Raw genomic sequence first — 25,727 nt, forward strand, 5'->3', positions numbered from 1 at the left:
AATTATGAAACACAAGAACAGATACAAGGTACAAGAAATTTTATGTACCAGTAACAAATTTACAATATTTAAACAACACAGAAGGCCAAGAACTCTTCGTCTTGCAAGTTCATCCTAAGTTCAACAAAACCAATTATCGTATTCCAGGGTATTATTTTACATATGAATATTATTGATTTCTAGAGTTAGCTTTCAACTCATAATAATAAATAAAATAATTAAAAACATTTATATATATGGAATTAGTACTACCCATGTATAATGTCCATCCCTATTTTTTCCTCACAAATTTGGGCAAAAAAGTGCCCATTATACATGGTAAAAGATGATGTATTTTCTATACAAAGTAGAATTATTTTCTTTTCTGAAGTTTCAACAGGAGGAAGCAACTTCCTTCAATGGTGATGGTTTCAAATGCTGATGATTTTATATTCCCAATGTATTGAATATTATTAATGAAATAAGCTTAACTCCTTTTTAATTTGTCAGCAGCAACATACATCTATTACAAAAATTTGTTTTGTTTTTCCACAAATGAGATGGTTGTTTTAATGGAATGACAATATAAATGTACTGTGTTACCTAAAATATGTTATTAATGTCTAAAAGTTAAAGTTTGATGTTTGAAAAAAAATCAAGTCAATGGTTCCCTAATTTTTCAAAAACAGATATTGGTGACAGTGCCTCAGTGTTTGGAAATACTCTTACTATCACCTCATCATCAACAGTGGGTGAAAAGGATAAGATATGTCATATTTGATGAGGTATGCTACCTTTCATCATCATTATCCCAATTAAATACTTTTATGTATATAAAATATGTAATTCTTGTACTTTAGTAAAGATGGTGATCATATGGATAATTATTAAAATAAATACTCAGTTTATGAAAGGGGTATGTGCTCATGGTAATAGATAGATCTGGAAGGAGATGGAATGGGAAAACAGAAAGAAATTCTAGATTAAGAGTGCTAGTAGCAGAGAAAAAGTATTCCCAAAATCACTGGACACACCAATGACTAATTGGTAATAGACATATTTTTCTTTAAGCAAAAATATTTTATCCCACTGAACTAACTATTTTTTAAGAAGTACTTTTTAATTTTACCTATCTACCTATCACTGGGTGCATTCATGGAAAATTAGTCATGTTTTCTCTATTTCTGGTTTTTAAAAAAATGCCTCGTACTTCCCAGCTAGCATTAATTTGATGAATAACACTAGGAAGGAAATAAAAAGCAGAATACAAATACACAAATAAAGCAAACAGATAGACTAAAATAAACAAATAAAATAGGCAGGCTGCAGATTTACAAAGGTGACATATAATTTAAACATTAATTTTGAGTTCTTTTCTGATACATGTACGTATTCTTTTCTAATACATTAATGCATTGAAGATTATGCATTAATCTTAAAGTACTGCTTGAGCAACACTTGAAACATTTCATTTTTTTTAATCATTCAGTTTAAAACACCTTTTATTGACAACATGATTTAGTTTTCGGTCCAGGATTAATTAGAAGTATATATCTTAATTTCCAAATATTTTTTTAAATTTCTTTTTGGCTTATCTTTCTAGCATAGTTACATTTAGGTCAAGAATATATCCTTATATTTTTCATCCTTTGAAATTCAACTTGATAAATAATTTTCATGTCAGTGACACATGTTGAGAAAACGAGATAAATAAGCATTTTTAATATCATTATAATTGCATAAAATATATGAAGTACTTTGGAATAAATCTTTAAAAAGATGTGCAGACATCGATAAAGAAATCTTTAAACTTTACTGAGTGATATATTAAAACCATTAAAAAAATAATCGAATGAATAGAGATACCTAGGGAAATGGTCCATGTTTTTATATTGGAAAATTCAATGTTATGATTATAACTGCCATGATTATGATTATAATAGATCATTTTGGACACGCATATTATTAAGTCCCCAAGTTGTCCAATATATTCAGTACAATCACAATAAAAGCTCACAGAACTTTTTCTGTCCTTCTGTGATATTTGTGTGTGTGTGTGTGTGTGCATATGCACTTTTTTTTGCACACATTTGTATGTTTGGGGGAGGGAGTTGATTACCTGATTCTGAAATTTACATGGAAGTTCCAAAGGGAAAAAGTTACCCCAGATAAATTTGAAAAATATTCAAGTAGTCAAAAAGATACATTTGAAAAAAATGATAAAGGTGGACAAACTTGCTCTATCAAGTATCAGGATTTATTATAGATCTATGGTAATCAAGTGATGTCTTTTGATGAATGTCTAAGTATTACCTTGTCTTGTACACCTTTAACTAATAAATTATAAATAATAATAATAATATATAAATAAATAAATAAATAAATAAATTTTAAAAAAAGTGATGTCTTTTGAAAGAGGGATAAACATATAGACAAATGGGACAGAAAGCCCAGAAATAGAACCACATATAGACATTTTATTTAAGAAAATTGTGGTACTGAAAACAGTATTAGAAAAATTGGGAGTCCATATGGAAGATAAATGAAATTAGATCACTTCCTCACATCATACACAAAATCAATTTCAGAAATGATTTAACACATAAACATTAAAGGAAAATGGATGAAACTTTAGAATATAATATTTGAATGTCTTCATTACTTAGGAGTAGAGAGAGACCTCTTAAACACAAACCTGAAAAGCTCAAACTATGAAAAATAGATTTAACAAATTTGACTATATTAAAATCAAGAATTTTTATTCATCAACATACATCATTAAGATAATGAAATTAAAAGCCATTGAATGGGAGGTATTTGTAATTTATAAGTGGTGGAGAACTCTCATTGAATATATAAGGATTTCCTTAAAATAGTAAGAGAACGGCACTCCCAAAAGAAGATTTCCATATGTCTAATACACACTTGAAAAGAACCTCAACTAAAAAATAAGTTAAAATCATAATAAGACTCACCAACAATACAGTAAAAATTAGAATCTGACAATGCCAAGTAAGTGGAGCAATGCGAAGGTCATACACAGCTGGTGGTTGATACTCAGCAACGAGGTATGTGACACTTTTTCTAGGATGAGTTTGCAAGCTTAATTGTTTGACCTCCTACAACCCAAATTGCAAAACCTTACAAAACTGGCAAATCAACTTAAATTGTTTGTGAATACACATATGTGTACATAAAGAACGAGGCTTTCTCCAGGTTTCTAACTAGTACAGGATAAGTGCTCTCCGTATATTTACAGACTGAACCCTGGAGAAGTTTATTTCAAATTAATTTATTTCATAAATATTTTTATCTATATTTCAGAGGTAGGACTAGTGACACATGAATAAATGTCTTATTTTGATAGAGATATTTTTTCATCTTATTTTTTTGTGGCAACACTATAATTTAGCCAATTTTTCATTTGTAAACAAGACTTACAAAATGTATCCTTTAGCTCAATTTGTTCTTGTTTAAGAGTATTATTATTACCATGGCACGTAATAATCTTTTTCACAGTCAGCTATTGTCATGCCTGATAGAGCAAGTCATTTGTCAATATGTTATTCTTAAACTTGCTTTAATTCTTCTCAAAAATTATGTTGGGATTCTTGGACCCTTTTTGCCAGTAGGTGAATGAACATTACTGAATGTGGACAGAGAAGAAGTAATAAGTTCTGGTAGCATAATCTATTGAAATTTGGGGGGGATTGTAATTAATTTTTTAATGAGTCTATTTGACCACATTGCCAGGTTCACTGTCTTGGGGGAGAAATTGGAGCAGAAGTTTGGGAACATCTCCTTGTTATGATTCGGTGTCCCTTTCTGGCACTTTCTGCTACTATCAGTAATCCTGAACATCTCACTGAGTAAGCCTGAATTTTGCATTCATTATAATTGCTGTTAGTTATGATATTAATAATAATAAATAATCCAGTCATACAATATTTAAAATAATCTCTAAAACAAAGCAGAAATGTCTTTTCAAGTAAGACTTAGCTTCTTCAAATTTTGTTATATTTAACTATAAAACACTTGTTCTCATCCTTTGACTAGATGTAATTTACATGCTTACCTGTTTCTTCAAGAATTTTGTGTGAGCGATTTAATTTTCCTATTTATAGCTTAATATTTTGATTCTCAGAGAATAGTGTAAAGTAGTTTAGAAGTATCCTCTCAATATACTATGAACACTACTTTCCTATGCAAAACACCAAAAATGTTTTCAAAATGAGTCAACACAAAAAGAGAAATGGATACAACCGCTTTATTTTTGGGTTAACAAATTTCATAAGAAACATCAAAGTATCAGTTTTTGGTAATTGTACAAAAGTGATTAAATTATGCGAATATAAATATAGTTTTAATATTCTCAAAGATTAGAGAAGATTATTATTCTCTTAGAATTGAGTTTTAATGATCTTTTTCTTAGAAAAGTAATGATATTATAGATTTGTTTTTTGTGACAATAATACTTTTTTTTTTTTAAATAGATGGTTGGTGTCAATTAAAAGATACTGGCAACATGCTGAGAGCACGATGGAAAATTCTGGTCCAGTTCAAAATACCTTGAAACTTTCAAAGAAACAACAAAAAAAAAGAATAGAAAAGCCATCATACAGAGTTAGACTGGGTATGACTATTTTAACTTAGGAGAAGGGGAGCTCAGAACTACTCAGTATACTCTATGTGTTTGTGTCATATTAGTGCATGTTACAAATATAAAAAGAAATAGTGTTACTACAACTCTGAAGGGAAATCAATTTTGTTCTAATATACAGAAGAAATTAAATAAGTAGGAATCTTAGCCATAGAAGATTAAGTGACATGCGGAAGTCCACACAGCTAACAAAGAGGGGATCTAACAAATATTAAAGTTCCTAATATATGCCAGGCCCCATTATTGTCCTTAGCATTACAATAGGAAGCAAACTGTTTGCTATTCTGGAGCTTAAATTTTAATGTGGACATAGAAATTAAACAAGATGAATAGTAAATAAAACAAAAATAAAATAAATAACATGTTAGGTAGTGGTAAGTGCTAAGAAAAAAATAAGACCAAGTGTAATATTAATAGAGATATTTGGAATATCAGCTTCTTTGATTAAAGGAAATAAACAAAAAACAAAAGACACGTATACTTTCTTTGACCGAGTAATATTGTACTTAATGATAGAGAAATGATATAGTAATAGTAGTAGTAGTTATAATGTTCTTAATTAAATAATTGTATGTCTACACATCTATTTATTTATTCTATGTCCCCATTGCACAAAGGCATGCTTTATAAGAGTACATATAGAGAAAAATAAATTATAATATCATAGGTAAATACCAGGAACTGAAAAACAGGATAGAACATAATTGAAGATTAAGACCAAGAGGAAAAATAAAGCACAAGTATGTGATATAGGTACATTGAGTCCTGTTTCAAGGTTCTTCCCAATGCACAACATTGTTTTTAGTGTTTTGTTGGCAATGGAGGCATGCATTGCTCTTTCTAGGCCTGCTTATAATTGTAAAATCATGATTAGGTTATTGTTTTTGAAAGCAACCAGATCTTAATGATTATTTCAATCCTATATTTACAGTATGGTACAAAGAGCGATACAATGATCTAGAAAAGTACGTGTGTTCCCTAAAGGATAATGACTTTATCATTGAACACTATCACCCATGTGCTGCACTCACCGTCAATCATGTAAGTACAAACCACTTTGGAAAATGAGTATGTATCCAGATTGTGAAAAATTTGTAAATGGGATATAAAATCAATCGTTTTGGTTTTTATGGTTTTCAGATGCAGAAATATGGAATCCCTTTAGACCTTGGATTTTCTCCGCGGGAAAGTGTACTGCTTTATGATGCTATGGTACACGTTTGGCCAGAATGGACAAGAATGCAGGTGTGTGGATATTTACATTCCATGGCTGATATCGCTCGTTCTTTGGCAGTGGCAGTTCATTAATAATGAGCAAATTCATGAATGGTATTTATTCTGGTATAGATAAGGGAAGCATATTTCATTGTTAAGAATCTAAAATCTGGAGACGCAGTGCTCCAGAATTGGGCAAATTAGTGAAATTTTCTATATATATTCATATTTTTCCCTGTTCCCCAAAACAATATCTGCTTTGTGGAGTTATTATGAAGAGTAACTGAATTGTTATTTGTAAAGTGCTTAAAATAGTGCCTTGCCATGGTAAGAAAAATATGTATGTTTCAAATAAACATTTAGAATTTTTTATTTATTTTATCATAAAGCTAACTACAATATTTTTAAAAAATGGTGTATTGGTAGGTTCTAATGAACACAGAATAATGATCAACCATTACATAGAGAACAGAACTCTCAGCCTACATGCAGTTAATCATGTAACTGAATGTCTATGAGTATTGACTGCATGAGAGATTTACTTCATAGTGGTGTATATGAAAAACTTTAGAAAGGGTGATGACTTTATTTTCCTTGGTATTTGTGAACCTTCATTTTCAAGGAGTTAGAACCTGAAGAATTCAGGTGCTTCAAAAATAAAATAGTCATCATGAGGGCAGATGCCAAGAAATATGAAGAGGAACTGAAAAAGGAAATGATTCGTTGGATTCAGCTGGACCCAAGCAAGGTAGTTAAAACCATTTAGGATTTATTTAAATTGAAGATCAATATGAAATGAACTTGACTTCTTCATTTAGTTTCAGTAGAATCAGCTCTTGAGGCTGATTCAGTAGAATCAGCTCTTCAGTAGAATCAGCCCAGAAAGCTCTTGAGGTTTTGAAGATTAATACCCCATTGCCATGCTTTATTATTCTACCTTAAATTTAGTTACCTAGAAGTGGAAAAATGCAAAGAATCATTACTTGTGCTCCAGCGTGGACAACCCACACACACTGGTACCATGTCTTTTCCGAATCTACATTTCAGACAATAAAACTAAAGTTGGGCTTTTCCTTTTCATAGAAGATAGGACTTGTCCGATTTCCGATACCACTGGGTCATTATCCCGATTTTCATCTCCAATATTTCCCCAACAAAGACCTTTCATCTATTTACTAATTTGGATAGGTAAATGTCCAATTTCTTTCTGTTGCCAACTAACTGGATAGATAAGAGAAGTTATAAGTATTATTTAATTTATCTTACTTTAAGTTCTATTCTTTAACTTTACTTTTTTGTTATGATAAAAAAAAAAATCCCAATTATACTTTACTTCCTGAAAAGGGGTATTACAACATTTTGGTGGCATGAGCAGTGGCACATGTCTTAGTTACCCAAGTCTGATTCACCAGACTGTTAGAGGAAAGGAATATGGTCCAACTCATTTACATATACTGATATGTAATATCAAATAATGTTGACTTCTTGAGGCCTAAGTCATGGTTAAGATGTGATCAGCATGATCTCAGCATGATCTTGATCAGCATGATCTCAGGTAATGGAAGCAGAACTTCCGTTCATTTCAAGTTCCTGCCTTCTCATTCCATGTGAGAAGGAACCCATTTTTTCTTTTAAAATTTTAATTGCACACTGACTTGAAAAGACTACCTGACCTTCAAGTCTGAAAACCACCTAATGCAGAATTGCTATTTTATATATATATATATATATATATATATATATGTATATATATATATCCAGAAGCTATTTTAATGAGTGATAAATCCTTCCATTAGGAAGATTTACAGAATAACAGCTGAAGTTTTGAAGTACAAGCAAATTTATTACAGTGTATATTAGGAAGTCTTATGGAATGATAATAAGAATAACTCAACTATACTTGGAGGATTACTTAAATATGTCTCTTTATTTAGATTGCTCTATTTAGACTCTGAATTTTACAGTGGTAATCTCTGACACCAGAAAAGGGAAGAAGCAACATGACAAGTTAGTTATTTGTTTTTTACTAGAAAAATAGGAAATGTTCAATTCTATTTACTCAGGTACAAGAGACATGCATTTTATTCAAGCAATATGGTCAGTCAATATGGACAGTTAAAGCAATGAGACATTTTTTGAGGAAGGAAGTAAGAGGATAAAAACTGAGTCCTAATAATATGCGTAGTAATTCATTCATAGCAGCTTTATTAAAATATAATTTATATGCTGTGATGTTCATTGGTTTAAAGCATACATTCAATATTTAAAAATATATTTACAGAGTTGTGCAGCCATCACCATCATCTAATTTTAGAACATTTTTATCATCCCCAAAGGAAACCTTGTACTCATTAGCAGTCACTCCTACTTACTCATTCTCTTTCATCCTCTGCCCTCCAGATGTAGGCAACCACTAACCTACTTTCTATCCCTGTAGATTTGTGTTTATTTTGATTAAAGACTGTCCAGCAGTGAGAAGTTTTACCTAATTGTAATTTTGATTTATTTTTCCCTAAAGACCAATGGTGTTGAGTACGTTTTCATGTGCTTATTAACTATTGCTATATATCCTTTGGAGAATGTTTATGAAAACTCTTTGCCTGTTTTTAAAATTGAAATGTCTTTTCAGGGTTTTTTGAGAATTACTTTGGGGAACTTATTCAATAGTGTTTGGGGATTTTGTTGGGTGTCCGATGGACATGTGTCCTTTTGGGGAGACCACCTCAGGGATGCTGTGGATGCCTGGTCATGGCATTGTACACCAGAGACTGGATATTAATGAATGCCAACTATAATTTTATGTGTATAATGTGATGGCTCGGTGTGAGGTCGGGGTGGTGGTGGATGGGGGGAGGGGGGTTCACGGTGTGAGGGATGTAAAAATAAAATAAAATAAAATAAAACTAAAAAAAAAAGGTTTTTATTAAAATATAGCTAACATACAGTATCATATTAGTTTCAGGTGTGCACCATAGTTATTCAACATTTAGGGTTATTCAATATTCGATTAAAGAAGCAATCACCATAAGAGTTGCTATTATATTAAATAGAGGTTTTCAACACTGGCTGCTTATTAAAAATTGCAGCTTATTAAAAATTCTGATTTGATTGGCCTTGGGTGGGGCTGGGGCACTGGAATTTTACAACAAAATTCTATGAAACTTTAATATGCAGACAGGCTTGAGAATCTTTGGTCTACCATTGTTATTATCTGGCTTTCAACACACGAGCCTAGATCAAACTTAATTTTACTAAGTCCTCTTAATTTGCCATATCATAGGAGATGGCAAACCTCTAATTAGTTTCTAACTAGTTTCGTCCAATATCCTCTCCATTAGGCACTCACCTTGTATTTCCTTCCCTTGGAGCTTATAACATGCCTCATGGCAATAAGCTGTGCCATTCATAACATGAAAATCCTCTTCTCATCTATTGATCCTGCATAATATTTTTTATTGAGCATTTCATATTCTTTTCACCTAAATTTTCAGTTTTAAATATTTATTTTGCTTAAATTTATTATTGTAAGTACTTTGTTAAAAAATATTATTTGGAGACCACTAGTGCATGTGTAGGATCAGTTGAATGAATGAATACATAAAATTATCTCTTAATTTTATTTTTTACCAGGCATCCTCTGGTACAGTAAACTAAATTCTGCTTTTAGGCAATGTTTATGTGGCCGGCTGTTTTTCTTGCTATATCATGGTTATTCTATATTCAATATTTTTAATTAGAAGGAAGGTTATAAATATTATCTTATCCCAATTATTTTACTAGATAAGCCTGTAGTTGTTTTGCTTGTTTAGTTATATTATTCTTTTGTGGCTTAATATGGCTTTGATTAATGTTACAATTTTCCACTGATGGAGATGTCAACACACTTTCCAGTTAGGAATTTCGATATCTCTCAGCAGATAATTAAGAAGTCCTAGTTGACATACTTTAGTCCTAGCATCAGTAACAATCTTTTTTCTTGTGTTGGCATCTATAATGCTTTCTTGTTTTTCTGAAGTTCATGGAAGGCAGCTTCTTCAGAAAGTCTAGTTTTACTATATTTAGGAAGAAATTTTATTGTAAGTCTCGTGGTTCAAAATTTCTCTTTTTCGTTTTTTCTTTGCATTTTTTCCTATGCCTGTAGTTAATTTTCTTATCCATGTCCTTTCCTCCTTCGGCTCTTTTGGCACTAAATCTATTTATTTATATTTTTCAGCACTTTTTATTCTGGGGTTCTTTTTCTGCTTCCAAATCCTTGTCATCTAATTTTAACATTTATATCATCTCTTGTGTTTATCTGAAATCATTATTTTTGTTTTCCTTTTGAGAAGGGGTCATATTTCTCCTGTTCCTTACATGTTGTTATTTTGGGGATTTTCTTCGTTTTGTTATCTTTGGATTGTGAATGTTATATTGTGGTGATTCTGTTTTCTATTACAATCCTCTGAAGACTGTCTTTTTTTTTAAATTTTATTTTAGGAGGCAATTAATTTAAACTCAAACTACAAATGCTATCTTCTTAGTGACAGCTAAAATCTTAATTTTTCACCCTTAGTTGGGCTACATGAGGTTTGCGTTGCATACATGTCAGTCAGTAGCTGGACAAATTTGGGCTTAGTTGATTGACAGCTTTTAGGGAAATTTTATTTTCTAGCTCTGGAATTGTCCCCTCATTTCTTTCTTTTTTAAAGTAAATTCCTTTTTTTTTTTTTTTTGGGATTTAATTGGGGTAGGGGAACAGGGCTTTATTGGGGAACAGTGTGTACTTCCAAGACTTTTTTCCAAGTCAAGTTGTTGTCCTTTCAATCTTAGTTGTGGAGGGCACAGCTCAGCTCCAGGTTTAGTTGCCATTGCTAGTTGCAGGGGGCGGAGCCCACCATCCCTTGCAGGAGTCGAGGAGTTGAACCGGCAACCTTGGGGTTGAGAGCCCACCAGCCCATGTGGGAATTGAACCGGTAGCCTTCGGAGTTAGGAGCATGGAGCTCCAACCGCCTGAGCCACAGGGCTGGACCTGTCCCCTCATTTCTTAGTGGCTATTGTTCTGAGCTCAATGTACTATTTCTTCAGACAAGAAGATTGTGGAACGGGGGTGGGGGAGAATTTATCAACATTTTGGCCTCTCTACATGGCTCCAGGCTAAAAACCATGAAACTGGGGTTTTCCACTCCTCCTGTTCCCATCCTCTATACTCTGCTCCAGAACCTGTCTGCTTTTGTTCACTTTCCAGTGACTTCAGGTCAGTGTTTTGTTGTATTTTTCCCAGAAGTGTCATCTGTTACCTGCAGGAGGAAAGGTTCAGTAGGAACTCATCCAGCTGTAACAGAAGCAGGACTCCTACGTTTCTCTTTTTGTTCTTAGAGAATTTCTCTCACATTCCTGAAGGATAATATGCATTCTAAAGTACTGCTATACATTTCAAGAAATTCTGTTGGCACTTTTCACATGTACTTACGTATCTCTTTCCACTCCGTTTTATCTGTAGCATAGACTGTCTACTGATGAAAGCACATCTATTTTTTTTCTCAAAATATTGGATAATGGTATCATAAAAGAAACAGCCTTCCTCATTTAAAAGCAGAACAAGCTTCATCGATGCAATTTTCTTTAATATTCTGCTTCATCTACTGAATCTACTAGAGATACTGAGGCCTGGTGGGGGTCATCTCACAAGCCATAGGTCCAGGCTAGAGATGGTTAAATCACCCAGTCACGTGGAGTGGATTAACCTCTACCTTCTAATAGTTGCAAATGGCTGAGAGGTGCATCTTCAGGGTGAGTCTACTGGTGGAGTGGAAGAGATAAGAGGACAGAGCAGAGCTTGTTTGAATTTTTTAATGATATATTTATTTATTATGTATCAATTGAGTAAATAAACATAAACTAAAAGGTAAGGAAACATGGAACATATAGTGTGGGATACTGGAACAGATCCCCTATTCTCTTATTCCAGCTTGAACTAATATTGAAGTACACAATGCTCTAATTCCAACATTTATATATTATCTGGTTTAATTATTGTGTCTCTCATGGTTGGGTTCCTAAACACTTGGGGAGCTAGCTGAATTCTGCTTTTAAATAATAAGTAAAATTACAACAAGTAAAGTTCACATTTCTTAGTTTTCCCAAGACAGCCCAGGTTTGCACCTGTTGTTTTCAGCCTCCTCAACCCTTCACTCTGAATACTTTTATGGATGATGAATTTGGAAGAATATATTTGGAAGAATCTCTGATTTCCATTTGTAGAATTTTGAGCAATTTAGACTTTATTTATGTTGAAGTCCTATTTAAGCTGTGTGTACGCTGTGTTCACTCTGATAATAACCGTTGTGAATTTGTGACAATCTCTGTCCCCTTCCCTCAATACTATGCAATGGTACTATATAGACATGATTACAATATTGTAGAAATATATCCTTCAACTTTTCTCCGATTTTAGTTTTATTTAAAAATATTTAGCTCATGATCTTGATGTAATTCCCAACTTGCTCCATGAAAATGCACTAAGTCTTACCAATTTGATTTCAGTCTCATATGTCAACTGACTTTATTATCTTTTCTTCACAATCACAAATATTTTATGATCTAATTTTTAATTATGATAATTTTATTCAGGTGAATCAGTTACTAATGTACCTTAAGCCTCAAACTTTTGACAGTGCAGAATCTGAAAAGCGTAGAATGTTTCCCTGTTTTGTGGAAAAACTTAAAGAAATGGATAAGCTGCCAGCAATATTTTTTTTGTAAGTAATATTTACTTAGAATTATACTTAATATTGTATCAATTTAAAGACTTTTGAAAAAATAGTTGTGGAAGGATACATATAACCTCTGATTCATACTAGTAGAATTTTGAGAAATTTTAACTATGTTGAAATCATGCTTACAGTACGAACCTGGGTATAGGATGAGAGGAAGGAGGACTTCTCTTATTAAATTATACTTCAAAATCTAATTGTATAGTTTAGTACAGTAGAATTCTCTGGCCTATCACTTATTAGAAAAGTTCTGTATATCATCAAAGTAAAATAAGGGGCAAAGGATAAAATATAGTGTGCATTTACCAAAAGAGAGCATGTACACTGACACACACATGCATAACACATACACATATGACCTCACACTATTTGTTCTGCCTGTTGTTTGCAAAAGTGATTACATCTAAGCCCTTCACTTAAAAAGGTGAGATCTTTAGTCTGCTAGTTTCATGTTATAGATGAAATGAGCTCACATTCAGTTGATTTCACTTTGTTTCTTGATGCTGGGCCCAGGACTCAGGGATGCAGAAACAATTTGTGACATGACTGCCCTTAAGGAATTAACATCCTTAAAAGAGTGATTATGTATGAGCTTGAAACAGTCTATAGTTTAGCCAGTCAATATATAAACAGTTACTTAATATTTCGGTTTTCAAGGCATTCCGTAGGTTTAATAGTGCATATGAGGAGATATTTGTCACCTCTGGGAACATAGCAGGGTAAAACAGTAAATGTTTAATTGTAAAGCACAGTATGACCCTTAAGGGTATAACATAATATATATTTTAAATAAATGTGTGATAAAGACATGAGGTGCTTTAGAGTGTAGTGGGAAGAGAAAACAATAGTCTAGAGTGGTCAAAGACATTTTTACAAAGGGGCTGGGTCTCAAAGTGTAGATATTCTAGACAAGGAAGAGAGGGAAGGAAACCTAGATCTAATTTATTTCATTCTATTTGAAATAAAATAAGACCTTCTACAAAGCAAACAAATAAAAGATAGATTATGAGCAAAACTTGCATGATATACAGAGGGTGACAAAAAATGTATACACATTTTAAGAAAGGAAAAAACTGTATTAAAATTTTAATACTTAATACATACCAATAACAAAAGATGAATACAAGTCGTGTATACATTTTTTTGACACGCATGGTATATATATATATATATATATATATATATATATATATATGAAATTATATAATCTCATATATATAAGATACATAAGAGATGTATATAAGATATATAAGATTTATAAAACTGGTATGAACATACAATTATTAAAAATTCTCATATTTTTACTTTAGATACAACATTCATTCAGTGGAAATGTCAGCTTCACGACTTCTTACGAATTTGATAAGTAAACAAAATACTCATAATGGTCCAAATTCTGAAAGAGAGAAGAAAATTTTGAGGAAGAAACTATGGAAAGCAATAAGGACTCAAAGGAGAAACTGTGCTTTGTGAGTATTTTTACTTGAGCTGTGAAATTTTAAGTGTTTAATGAAATTTATGAGTATTCAACTGCTTTTATAATTCAAACTTGCTTTTATTATATGATGTGACTTTCTTCTCTTTCTGTGACACATGAAGTTATCTTATTTATACTTTATTTTTGGTGGGTCTTCTACGAGAGGATTTTTGAATATTTTAGTAGTTATACAATAGTTTATAATAATTTTCTTCATGGTATTAGCTTCCTTTTTCTTAGAAGTGCAAATTATAGATTTGCTTTTTAGAAATTGCAAGTTTGATTCACTGATATGTGGTATATAAACCAAAAACAAGAAAAGAACAAGACAAACAAATGAGAAAGAAAAACTCATATACACAGACAATAATTTAGTGGTTACCAGAGGGTAAGGTGGTGGCGGATGGGTGATGAGGGTAAGGGGGATCAAATATATGGTGATGGAAGGAGAACTGACTCTGGGTGGTGAACACACAATGGGATTTACAGATGATATAATACAGAATTGTACACCTGAAATCTATGTAAATTTACTAACAATTGTCACCCCAATAAATTTAATTAAAAAAAAAATTGAATCCAAAAAAAATTAAACATTTTATTAATAAAGGTTATGTATAATTGAGAAAAAAAATGAACATTTCATTAATAAAGGTTATGTATAATTGAGAAAAAAAAGAAATTGCAAGTTTGCAAATTTGTCTGTAATACATTGTATAAATGTTTTTACTACTTATAAAAGATAACCATTAAAATATCAAACAGGTAATTAATCAGAACAAGTTCACTAACACATTTGTCTTTTAATATAATATGGAAATAAGATTTTAACATTTTTATGCTTTTATTGTCTTAACATAAAGCAGACAAATATATAAAGAAATGCCTCTGTTTTTGTTTTATTCTAATGTATAAATTAACCTGGGGAACATGATATATGAATTTTGTTATATAATTTTGTTTGATAATAGTTACACAATTCTCACCCTCACTCAGGATTCTTTCCTAGCATTTGTCCTTACCCACTCTTGGGAAAAAAAAATCATATTTTTTTCTTTTCTGACTGTTTCAGGAATATTTCTGGAAAGGGGATGGTCATACAGAATAGGTTTGGGTCTTAAAAGAGTGAAATTGAATGGAAGATGGCCGATACAGGCCTGTTCTAATGGTTCCGCAGGCTGTTCACCTTTCCTCTATATGTCATTCCACCAAGCAATGACTTATTGAGCAATACCCAAATCTCAAGGCTGATTTTGTCACTTAGAGGAAAAAATAATTACCATCTATGTTAGAAAGAAGTGTGTCTGGCAGATAAAATTTTTCAAATACTTCTCCAACTATGAAGAATTTGAATTTGGTAGAATAGGGTAAATGGGGTCAAATATATGGTGATGGAAGGAGAATTGATTCTGGGTGATGAGCAGGAAACATGACATATGGAACATGTCATGTCATTCGAAACCTATGTAATTTTACTAATCATTGTCTTCCCAATAAATTTAATGGAAAAAAAAGAATTTGAATTTGTATGCAATTATTAGAAACATTGAATTTTTCCATCAAACTTAATGTCAAAAATATAATTCCACTGGATATAGAAAATAAAAATTTGGTTGGCATGAGAGATGGGAGAGATGGAGAAGGTTTTCTATTTCCTGTTAAATACATCTTAAAGCATACATTTAAAATATACTTAAATGGTAAGCTGGTAAACAGACAATTGAAATAATTACAGTCTGATAAATATCCTCTAATCAGGGCATTATTTTTTGGGTTTTAATTACCTGGCATTCTTTTTACCTAGCATTTATATACATAAACTCAAACTTAAAAACATAAAGGAACATGCTATAATCAATATATTTACTGATTTTCCTAATATTTTATGTTCAGTTTTTTAAATTCAGATTCAGGTGCTAGAATTCAAAGAATAATTTTATTGGCAGCTGAAATAAAGGAAATAAGGAAAAACCTGAAGAAGCATTATGCAGTTTCTCCAGACTGTACTTATACGGATCGTACAGTTGTGGATAATCAGGTAAGAGAAAAGAAACAAGGATGCATTCAGGTGTGTTTATTGGCTTGCTAGGCTGTTGTAACAACGCCCAGAGTGAGTGCCTTAAGCAACAGAAGTTCATTTTGTCCCAGTTCTGGGAAATAGACAGTATTGTTAGGGTTGGTTTTTCTGAGGGCTGGGAGGGAAGGATCCATTCTAGGTCTTTCTCCTGGGTTTGTAGATGGCCATCTTCTTTCCCTATCTTCATATTGTTTTCCTTTTGTATGTGTCTGTGTCCAAATTTCCTCTTCTTATAAGTACACTAGTCATACTGGATTAGGATCCACCCTAATTACCTCAATTTAACTGAATTACTTTGTAAAAACCCTATCTCTAAGTGTAGTCACACCTTTTGGTACTGGAAGTGAGGGCTTGTACATAAGAATTTTTGGAGGAACACAATTTAGCACATAAAAATGTTTGTAGCGTCTATACTGTGATATGGAATTTATAAAACACACAATATACTTCATCCACATTGATCTGAAACAATAGATGGGAGACTAAAGTTGGAGGCTGGAGAAATTAAGATCATTCATGTAAGTTTATACAACTATTAACAGCAGCTCAAAGACTGGTGACAAATTATAATTCCAATATCTATGAAATTGCCTTTATTAATTGAAGTTATTTATAACTATTCCTTTATACAGACAGAAATACAAAAATTGAATGTAACATCCTTTTTCTGAACTACAGGCATGGATCACAACTTGCTAAAAGAACCTCAAAATTAATATTTGTCTGCTGGAAATTCTTCCACCTCTGTTGTTGATGTACCTTGTACCTAGTTCCTCAAACTGGAAATTTTGGAGTTGTGATTGTTCTATACTTCTTCCTCCTGCCACAGTTCATTCAAAAACTTAACTGTAGAACGTGGATAGACACCCTACGCAAAGGGTGCTCATGAAAGGATTGTTGGTTGACCTAATTGTTCAGGTGGTAGTCAGAGAACTGTGGTTATTACTCGTTTATGCTTTTTTCTTTCCCTAAGTTATGGGAGGGGGAGAAGGAGAGGCAGAATAAGAGAGAGAGAAAAGGGGAGAAAAAAGAAGAGAAAGATAATAATAGTGAGTGACAGAGATAGACAGAGAAATGTACAGAAACAGACACAGGAAGTTTCAGAGAGAGAGAAAGGAGACAAGGGGAGAGCGAGAAAGTGAGAGAGATTGAGAGGGAGAGATAGAAGAGAGATAGAGAGATGAGAGAGAGAGAGAGAGAGAGAGAGAGAGAGAGAGAGAGAGAGAGAGGAAACAGGAAGCGAGATAGAAAGATAACACAGAGATAGAGAGGAAGATACAGAGAAAGAAAGACAGTGAGAGAGAGAAAAACCAACACTGGGCAGTTGGTCAGACATGACTAGAGGTGATGATGAAAAAAAAGTAAGTTAGATTTGAATTAACAGCAAAAGTAGAACAAAATGGGGATGGTAGAAAATCAGACTAAGCTGAGAATTTAGGCAGGGATGGGGTTTGGTACTGGGCTCAGGGCACTCTCCTCCCTCACCCACCTCTTGTCCTTTCCCTTCAGTGTTTCCTTATAACCCCAGGCTGACCGGAAGCCCTTAGTTCAGTTCATTAGAGCCACAACCAGACATTAAACACTGGTAACAAGGTTAGGCCTCAACCACCCTGTGGGTATAGGGAAGAAAATGGGGTGCATATTCCTGGTGAGGAACTGGATAGAGAAAGAATCACCACATACAAGGTTAGGTTGCATTTGCCTGTATCAAAAATCAGGCTTTGCGTGTCAGGTACTATGAAACTATTCTACTTAAATACCATATATTAGACATTTTGTAGTTTAAATAAACTTTGGATGCTGGCCTAAAACATGGCTACTCTTCAGAAGTGTTTCCAACGGTGCATTGATTTCTAAACAATCTTTTAACACATAACATCATTGCTAAATTGAAGGATAAATGCTTTAATATGATATTGCAAACTCTTTGGGTATTTCAGACTTTAACAAAGATCTTACACAGACTGAGAGGAACGAGGCAAAGCTACAAACTGCATGGTCTGTTAAGGAGGGGCATTGGATATCATCACGGTTCCATGGAATATAAACAAAGACAAGTTGTAGAGATGCTTTTCAGATTGAAGCACGTCAAGGTTGGTGAACTTCAAGGGTAATTTTCCTAAAAACAGCACCTTCATTCCTGGACAGGAGGAAGAAATGTACCCTGTCAGCTTGTAGAGAAGTCACTCTATCTACCTCCCCATAATCCCTCCACTTGGAGGGATGTTCTGCCATCATTTTAGCATATTATATTACTTTATTTTAAATACAGTTTTACATAGTTAATATATAATGTATATGCAACGTGGGATCCTGTCTACCTTGTCTAATAGTTTATATTTAAGTTAATTATTAATTGGCATTATGAGTGCATCATAATATACACTTATATAATTTATTTGAATATTCTGCTAATGTTGAAATTTTTTATTTATAAACATATGCCATCATTTCTGATTGTTGTTGGGATCAATTGATTCTGCAAAGTGAAATAACTGTTTCAAAGACCAAAAGTGATTTTCAGGTTCTAGAAATATATTGCCACGTTTCTTTCCAGAATGACTCTATGTGTTTACTTCACCTTGACAAATTTTGGGTATTGTGGTTAAAAACTGGAGTTGTGAGTATAGTATAGAGAGTATTTTATGTACTACGCACTCAATTTTCATTATTATTAACATCTTACATTAGTATGGTACTTTTGTTATAATTAACAAACTAATACTAATACAATTTTTATTAACTAAAGTCCATTCTGTATTCATAATTCCTTAATTATTCCCCTAATATCCTTTTTCTATTCTGTGATTCCATCCAGGATACAATATTACATTTATTTGTCAGGTCTCTTTAGGCTCTCTTTGGCTGCGACCGTTTCTCAGATTTGCCTTGGTTTTGAAGATCTTAATGGTTGTCAGGATAATTGATAAGCTATTTTGTAGAATATAACTCAGTTGGGAATTCTCCGATGGTTTCTCATGATTAGATAGGAACTATGTGTTTCTTGAAGGAATACCACAGGAGTAACGTGTTATTCTCATCATATCATATCAGGGTTATAGACATGGCGTGTCACTATTGATATTATTCGTGAGCACTTGGCTGGGATTGTATTTGTTTGACTTCTCCACTATACAGTTACCTTTTATTCCCACTTTCCATACTGTCTTCCTTGGAAGAAAGTCACTCTGCACAGCCCCCACTAAAAGAGTAGGTTGTTCAATTATACTTCACCCCCTTCTAGTTGGAGTATCTACATAAATTATTTAGAATTCTCTGTACAAGAACTTTGTCTCTTCTCCCTCACTTATTTATGTATCCAACATATGTTTATATCAGTATGGACACATGGATGTTTATTTTATGCTTTGGGTTATATTTCAGTGCTACTTTACCTATTGTATCGCTCAAATTGTTCCAGTTTTGACCATTGGGAGCTCTTTCACTTGCTTCCTGTACCCCTTTATCATGCTTGTGAGTGTCGTTGTTGTTTTTGAGTACTTCTGTACTTTCTGGCAAAGTAGGATGCTCCCTCATCTTGTATATTTCTTGACTCAGTCTTAGACTGAGTCGTATCTTTAAAGAGCCCTGACTTCTTTCAGACAAGCCTGAGAAACTATTATAACCAATAAGAGCCAAAGGCGACGTGTCTACCAAACATAATGTGATACATGTGATACCCTGAGTGGATCTAGAAAAAGGACATTCGGCAAAAACTAAGGGTATCTGAAAAAAGTGTGCACTTTAGTTAATAATAATGTATGGATACTTTTTCTTTAATTGTAACAATGTACAGTACAAATTTAAGCTGTTCAGAATAGGGGAAATCGAATGCAAAATATAGGAACTCTGTACTATCTTCACAAATTTCTATAAATCTAAAAGGGTTCTAAAACATAGTTTATTTAGAAATATGTTCCATACATGCATTAAAATACGTGTTCTGTATATCCTGACTTCAATGTTCTGTGAGCCTTCTTAATTTAAATCTGTATTATTGGTAAATTTTGTATCTTCTATCAATTATTGAGAGTAAAATTATTGAGGAAAGAAAATGTGACTATCTCTTCTTCTTAATATAAATTTTTCCATTTCTCTTTGCAGTTCTGTCAGTTTTACTTTATATGTTTTAAAATGTACTATATTGTATAAGCAAACAGCATTAAGGATAAAACACATTGAAAGCATTCTGAGAAAATAGATTCACAGACCAACCAAAGCATTTTATAAATATTCATTATATCATGTTAGTCCCCTTTCTCTTAGAATCTAAACTTCTTAGAGAATTTTTTTTTTCCTAATGCATGCTGTGACTTGGTTCCTGCTTGCCCTCTGAGTTTATCCCTTACTGTTTTCTTAGTAATGTTTTCATGTAAAAGCAATATTCTTTTTTCAACCCGTTGCTTTTATTTATGCAGAAAAATTTAAAAGCTTATTGAATTGCTATGATTTCCCATCACTTTGAAACCTGAAAATGCTGGATAATTGTAATATTAAGGAAAACATTAAAGTGAGTACAAATGTCTTTGAGACATTATTCCAAAAGAAAATGTAGCAGAGTTTGTATTTTGGGTGACATTGGCTTCCCATCGGAGGTTTACTCAAGAAAAAATGATTTCAGGGGATCTAATCTATTCAAAATTTAGAGACTATGCAAAGAATTATGTATTCTATGATAAATTTTAATTTTTTTTAATCTTTCATTCATAGGTGGTAACAGCTACATCTTCCCTTGCTTTGGGAATTAATATGCCATGTAAATCTGTTGTTTTTACAGAAGATTCTATTTTCTTGGATGCCTTGAACTTCAGACAGGTGTTTATACTACCTGCCTTTTTTTACATTTGTATACATAGGGATTGGGAATATCTATTCAGTAAGCCAAGATAAACCAGGTTTATTATGAAACATATGGGGACTAGCAAAATATTTGTTAAATGGGTTCTAATATATACATTGTATAAACATGATTCCATTTAAAGACATTTTGAGCACTTATTGATGGGCAAAATAAATCAGTTTTCTTGAGAATACTCCTGCTTTGGTAAATTTTATTGAACTTAAACAAAAACAATATGAAGAAGTAACCACATCTTCTGAGCACCCCAGGTGCCAGGCATGTACGATGTTCTCAGTTCAGTTTCTGGAAATACGTGGGTTAATAAGACAGAAATGTCTCCTGCTTTAAAAATCCTTATCTTAAAACATAGGTATTACTAAAAAAAGCAAACACAGTTTAGTAATCTATTTGTAAAATAAAATAATATTTTAAACTTTGCTAAAATTAATGTATCAAGCAACAAAGAAGTAGTTCAAGGTTTCTGAAAATGCAATGTTCCACATGGTATAGGCAGGTTAAACATTAACTGTTTACAGAGACAAGATTTGCAATGCTTTAAAAGTGTTCTATGATCATCTCTTTAGATGTCTGGTCGTGCAGGAAGACGTGGAGAAGATCTTATAGGAAATGTGTTCTTCTATGGTATCCCATTACCTAAGGTAGAAAGACTCTTAAAGTCAGATGTGCCGAAACTGAAGGGTCAGTTTCCTCTAAGCATATCCTTGGTTCTCAGACTTATGCTGTTAGTTGCCAAAGCAGATGACAAAAAGGACGCCAAAGCAAAGGTACTCTGTTTCATATGATTTCAATTGCTTTAGTAAAGTTAAGCTCAATTTTATAATAAGTTATATAAATTACATAAACTGCAGGGAATAAAATGCCATTGTGCTGTAAATAAACTCACTGTGCCATTTGAGTCTACTTTATAGTACTTTTATTCAACACAGACATGTGCTTTTAACCTTGGTGCTTTTAAACACATGGAAAATTGAGCCTATGATTTTCCTGCTATAATTATCCCTGGGCTCTGTATATATTAGAAAAGAAACATTTTTTCCCCTGTAATTACATCTAGTCTAAAACATTTTAAAAATCAAATTTCAAGCAAATAACTAATGGTTGAGAAATGTAAAAGATAGCAAAATATTCATAATTATTGGTTTTACATTTTTATACCTTATTTTACTTCTGACCTCTCATGCATAAAGTTGTAATTATTTATCTCTCCCTCTAAGTTTTTCTTACCATTTTCTATTATACACATATAATATTAAAACATTTTGGAATACCTATTCATAATATATATAATAATTATATTAATATAATAAACTAATATTCAATGCCTAATTTAAAAATGTAAAAATATATCATACATTCATTATATGTAGTATGTAAGTACATATAGTTCCCAGTTCTGCAATAGAACTGTTTAGTTGTTATTTGTATATTGCATTTGGAAGATACACTACAAAATGTGCTTAATATCTAACTTCATATTTTGATATACGTACGTATAGGCATTATCCGTTCTCCAACATTCATTGATGTCCTTCAAGAAACCGAATATCGAGTGCATGTTAAAGTTTTACTTTATATATTCTTTGCAATTCTTGGTCACAGAGGTAAGATTTAAACCCATTTTCACTAAATTAAGGTGTTAGTGCACATATTTAGATCCTCTGTACTAAAATCTCCTTTATTAACAACTTGCTTGATATTTCTGAGATCTAGAGGCTGAAGTTCACATGTTAAAATTGATTTATAGGGATACCTGAATCAAGAATGTATTCCTATTGGATATTCTGGACTTGTGTCCCATTTGCACTACCATGAACCTGCAAACTTTGTTTTAGTAAGCTTTCTGGAGAAATGTTTATTCCACAAGTTGTGTATTCCAATCAACATAGATGGTAAGCACATATTCCTTTCCCAAATATTTACTAATTAGATTGTATGCACAAACACATACTTGCAAACACACACACACAGACCACACATGTATTTACATATCCCCACCCATTCCCCACAACTGGATGGTGTGACATTTTGTAGCTGCTTTTTGTCTTAATGCATTTTGAACATGTTTTTTACTTTATATCAATACATGTTTATAAAAATATTAATATGCATGGTGTATTTGTAATGTAATGTAAATATTCTAAGTGATCATTTAATGTACTTTAAATTTAGAAAAAGTAAATCATTTTATTAGAATAATAAATTCTTCTGAAATCACAAGGCATTTTAAATATGTATCAATTGAAATAAATTGCAATAATATATGTAGAATCATGAATTTGTCCTTTTCATATGTGTTCATTGATATGAAAAATAGGCCTCTTTGTGTTATCCTCACATTTTGCTCCTAATCATTAGGTGTATCATAGTCAAATAGGAAGGTAATAGTTCAAAGTCAAACATAAACTGTAAGACTATACTGGCATCATAATTTTGTCATCGGTAATGATTTCCTTTTCTAAATAATAAATTATTTTTTTACTTTTCTATAACTTTAGCAAAATGAACTTTAATTTGCTAGAGAGAGAAATAATGTGACATGATCCAAACTCAAATAAAGACAGCTGAGAACTGAAATATAAAATTAGTATCCCGTTGTTAGTTTTATTTTCAGTAAATTACCAACTTTGGTTCAAACAGCATAAAAAATAATGAAAATACTATTATATAATATACCATAGAACTACTAATACATCAAATAATAGAGACTTTAATCCATATTAATGTATATTTTTCCATGAAACAATCATAGAAAATAATCACTTAATTTTACTTATTATATAAATACTTTGAGTAATGTATCACAACATTACAGGAATAAAAAAAACCTGAAAATAATTTTCCATAATGCTATCAGCATAAGCCCATCAAGTTGAGGGTTTTTTGTTTATGTGAAGTCTGGGAGCTTTACTCATAAAGCTCTGCATTTCTCCAATAGTGTGATGCAGTCGTAGCTTCATACTATTGCAGTTCCCAAGTTATCAAATGAATATATGTCATTTACTCATTCACTTACTAATTAATTAGTGATGAAGTGGCTATCAATGTGGGCATGGAGCTCTGTTAAATGCTGTGGCTGATTAAAAACTGGGAGTTAGACATAGGTTTTCCCTCCAGATTCAGTCCCTAAAATACTGTAAGAAGTTGGATATACGGAAATGTGGGAAATAAATATTCCAGGGAGAGAAATATCAGGAGCAAAGACATGTCAATAGGAGTAGTTGTGAGCTCTTTTTGTTCTGTAATGTGTGCCAAAGAGAGAGTGGGTGTGGGTTGACATTTGGCCTTGGATAGCACATAAGGAATTTGTAAAGCAGCATGAGGCCTTCATTCCCTAGTATGTTTTGAAGAGAGGTGGAAAAACTGAGAGGAACTAAAGAAGAAAAGGGAAGGTTTTAAGCTCATGATATATTGGAATACAGGGTGATTCCAGAACTAAAGGACAAATGGCTATTCTTTTTTTTTTTTTTGGTTCCTACAGCTAAGAATGAATCCTAGGATACCAACAATCTGTGTCAGTAGGGGGTCAATTAGTCTGCATATTTATAATGTTGTAATTTATGTTTTTAAAAAATTCACCAAACATGTGGAAAATGACTTTTTGAAATGTGTCTTACCTTGAAATTTTAAGTTTACGTATGATGAACTGGCTCAGTATATTTCTAACATGATGAAATTTATTCCCTAATGTTTTGAAGAATTAAACTCTTTCTTTTAAACAGGCCAGAAGAGATTTTCTAATGACGTGATGGAAACTTTAGTGGTGGTGTTGGCAAATCTGTTTGGAAGACGTTATCTTTCTCCCTGTGAGAAAAAGTTGAAAAAGAGATTTCCTCATTCAGTGGTAAGGAAAAAAATATGTACCAAACCTTGTAGTTTTGTGTAAAATCTTTCCATGATAACATACAATGCAATCGTATTTTTCCAATCACAAAGTTTTGATGTCATTCACTAGAGTTATTTCTTGCATCATGTGTCAGTCAGATCTTGGGATATACAATGACTTCTCAGATGAGGAAAAAATTGAGATCTTATTTAAAAATTAAAACTTTATTCCTGAGAGAGCATTTTAGTAAGAGAGTAACATCAGATATTTTATTAGATTGGAGATGATCTCAAATACCACATTCAATGGCAAAATAATTGCCACAGTAACATTTATATTTGAAACAAGAAGACATGAATGTTCAGTTTAACAGCGATTTGAAAATATTGTTCTGGGAATTCTACTCATTGCCAAATGGCAAGAAATAAAAATATGACCTAACTATGGGAAAGTTAAACATAGTGAGCACGGAGCACAGTAGAGCAATTTAAAGGCAGATTCCTGGACTCCTTCCAGTTCTACCACTTAGCACATAGGTAGCCTTGAGCAAATTTCTTTATCCAGGCCTTTTGCCTATCTGTAAATTGGGAATCATAATAGTACCAATTTCAAAGGATCGCTATGAAGATTAAATTCATTAATATGTGCAAAGTGCTTAAAATAGTGCTGAGCACAGAGGAAGCACTCAATCAGTGTTAACTCTTATTTTAGCAATTATTGTTATTTACAGATGCAATGACTGGCTACTGAAAGAGCCAAAAAAAATCAACAGAAAATGATTATAATTAATGACAGTTAACTGTCATTAATGCAAATAGATCTAACAAATGCAAACTAGATCTATTTCAAATGCAAAATAGATCTACCAAAATGTATAGCTTTC

General features: G+C 32.3%; 1 protein-coding gene across 1 annotated transcript in view; it reads left to right on the top strand.

Moving 5' to 3' along the window:
* The window catches only part of LOC308509197 (putative ATP-dependent RNA helicase DDX60), a gene marked incomplete at both ends in the record, with an annotated part of 70,641 nt that overhangs the window by 32,703 nt on the left and 12,211 nt on the right, over positions 1-25,727 (top strand). The window contains 15 exons of the mRNA XM_081076950.1: positions 669-764; positions 3,733-3,848; positions 4,473-4,612; positions 5,571-5,680; positions 5,780-5,884; positions 6,477-6,602; positions 12,464-12,591; positions 13,917-14,075; positions 15,977-16,121; positions 18,101-18,253; positions 20,871-20,975; positions 21,585-21,785; positions 22,518-22,622; positions 22,766-22,910; positions 24,741-24,862. Of these exons, the coding sequence (XP_080933076.1) occupies positions 669-764; positions 3,733-3,848; positions 4,473-4,612; positions 5,571-5,680; positions 5,780-5,884; positions 6,477-6,602; positions 12,464-12,591; positions 13,917-14,075; positions 15,977-16,121; positions 18,101-18,253; positions 20,871-20,975; positions 21,585-21,785; positions 22,518-22,622; positions 22,766-22,910; positions 24,741-24,862 (1,956 nt within the window). The remainder of the gene's footprint in view (positions 1-668; positions 765-3,732; positions 3,849-4,472; positions 4,613-5,570; positions 5,681-5,779; positions 5,885-6,476; positions 6,603-12,463; positions 12,592-13,916; positions 14,076-15,976; positions 16,122-18,100; positions 18,254-20,870; positions 20,976-21,584; positions 21,786-22,517; positions 22,623-22,765; positions 22,911-24,740; positions 24,863-25,727) is intronic.

This window comes from Rhinolophus hipposideros (assembly GCF_964194185.1).
Source record: "Rhinolophus hipposideros genome assembly, chromosome: 16".
Classification (NCBI taxonomy): Eukaryota; Metazoa; Chordata; class Mammalia; order Chiroptera; family Rhinolophidae; genus Rhinolophus; species Rhinolophus hipposideros.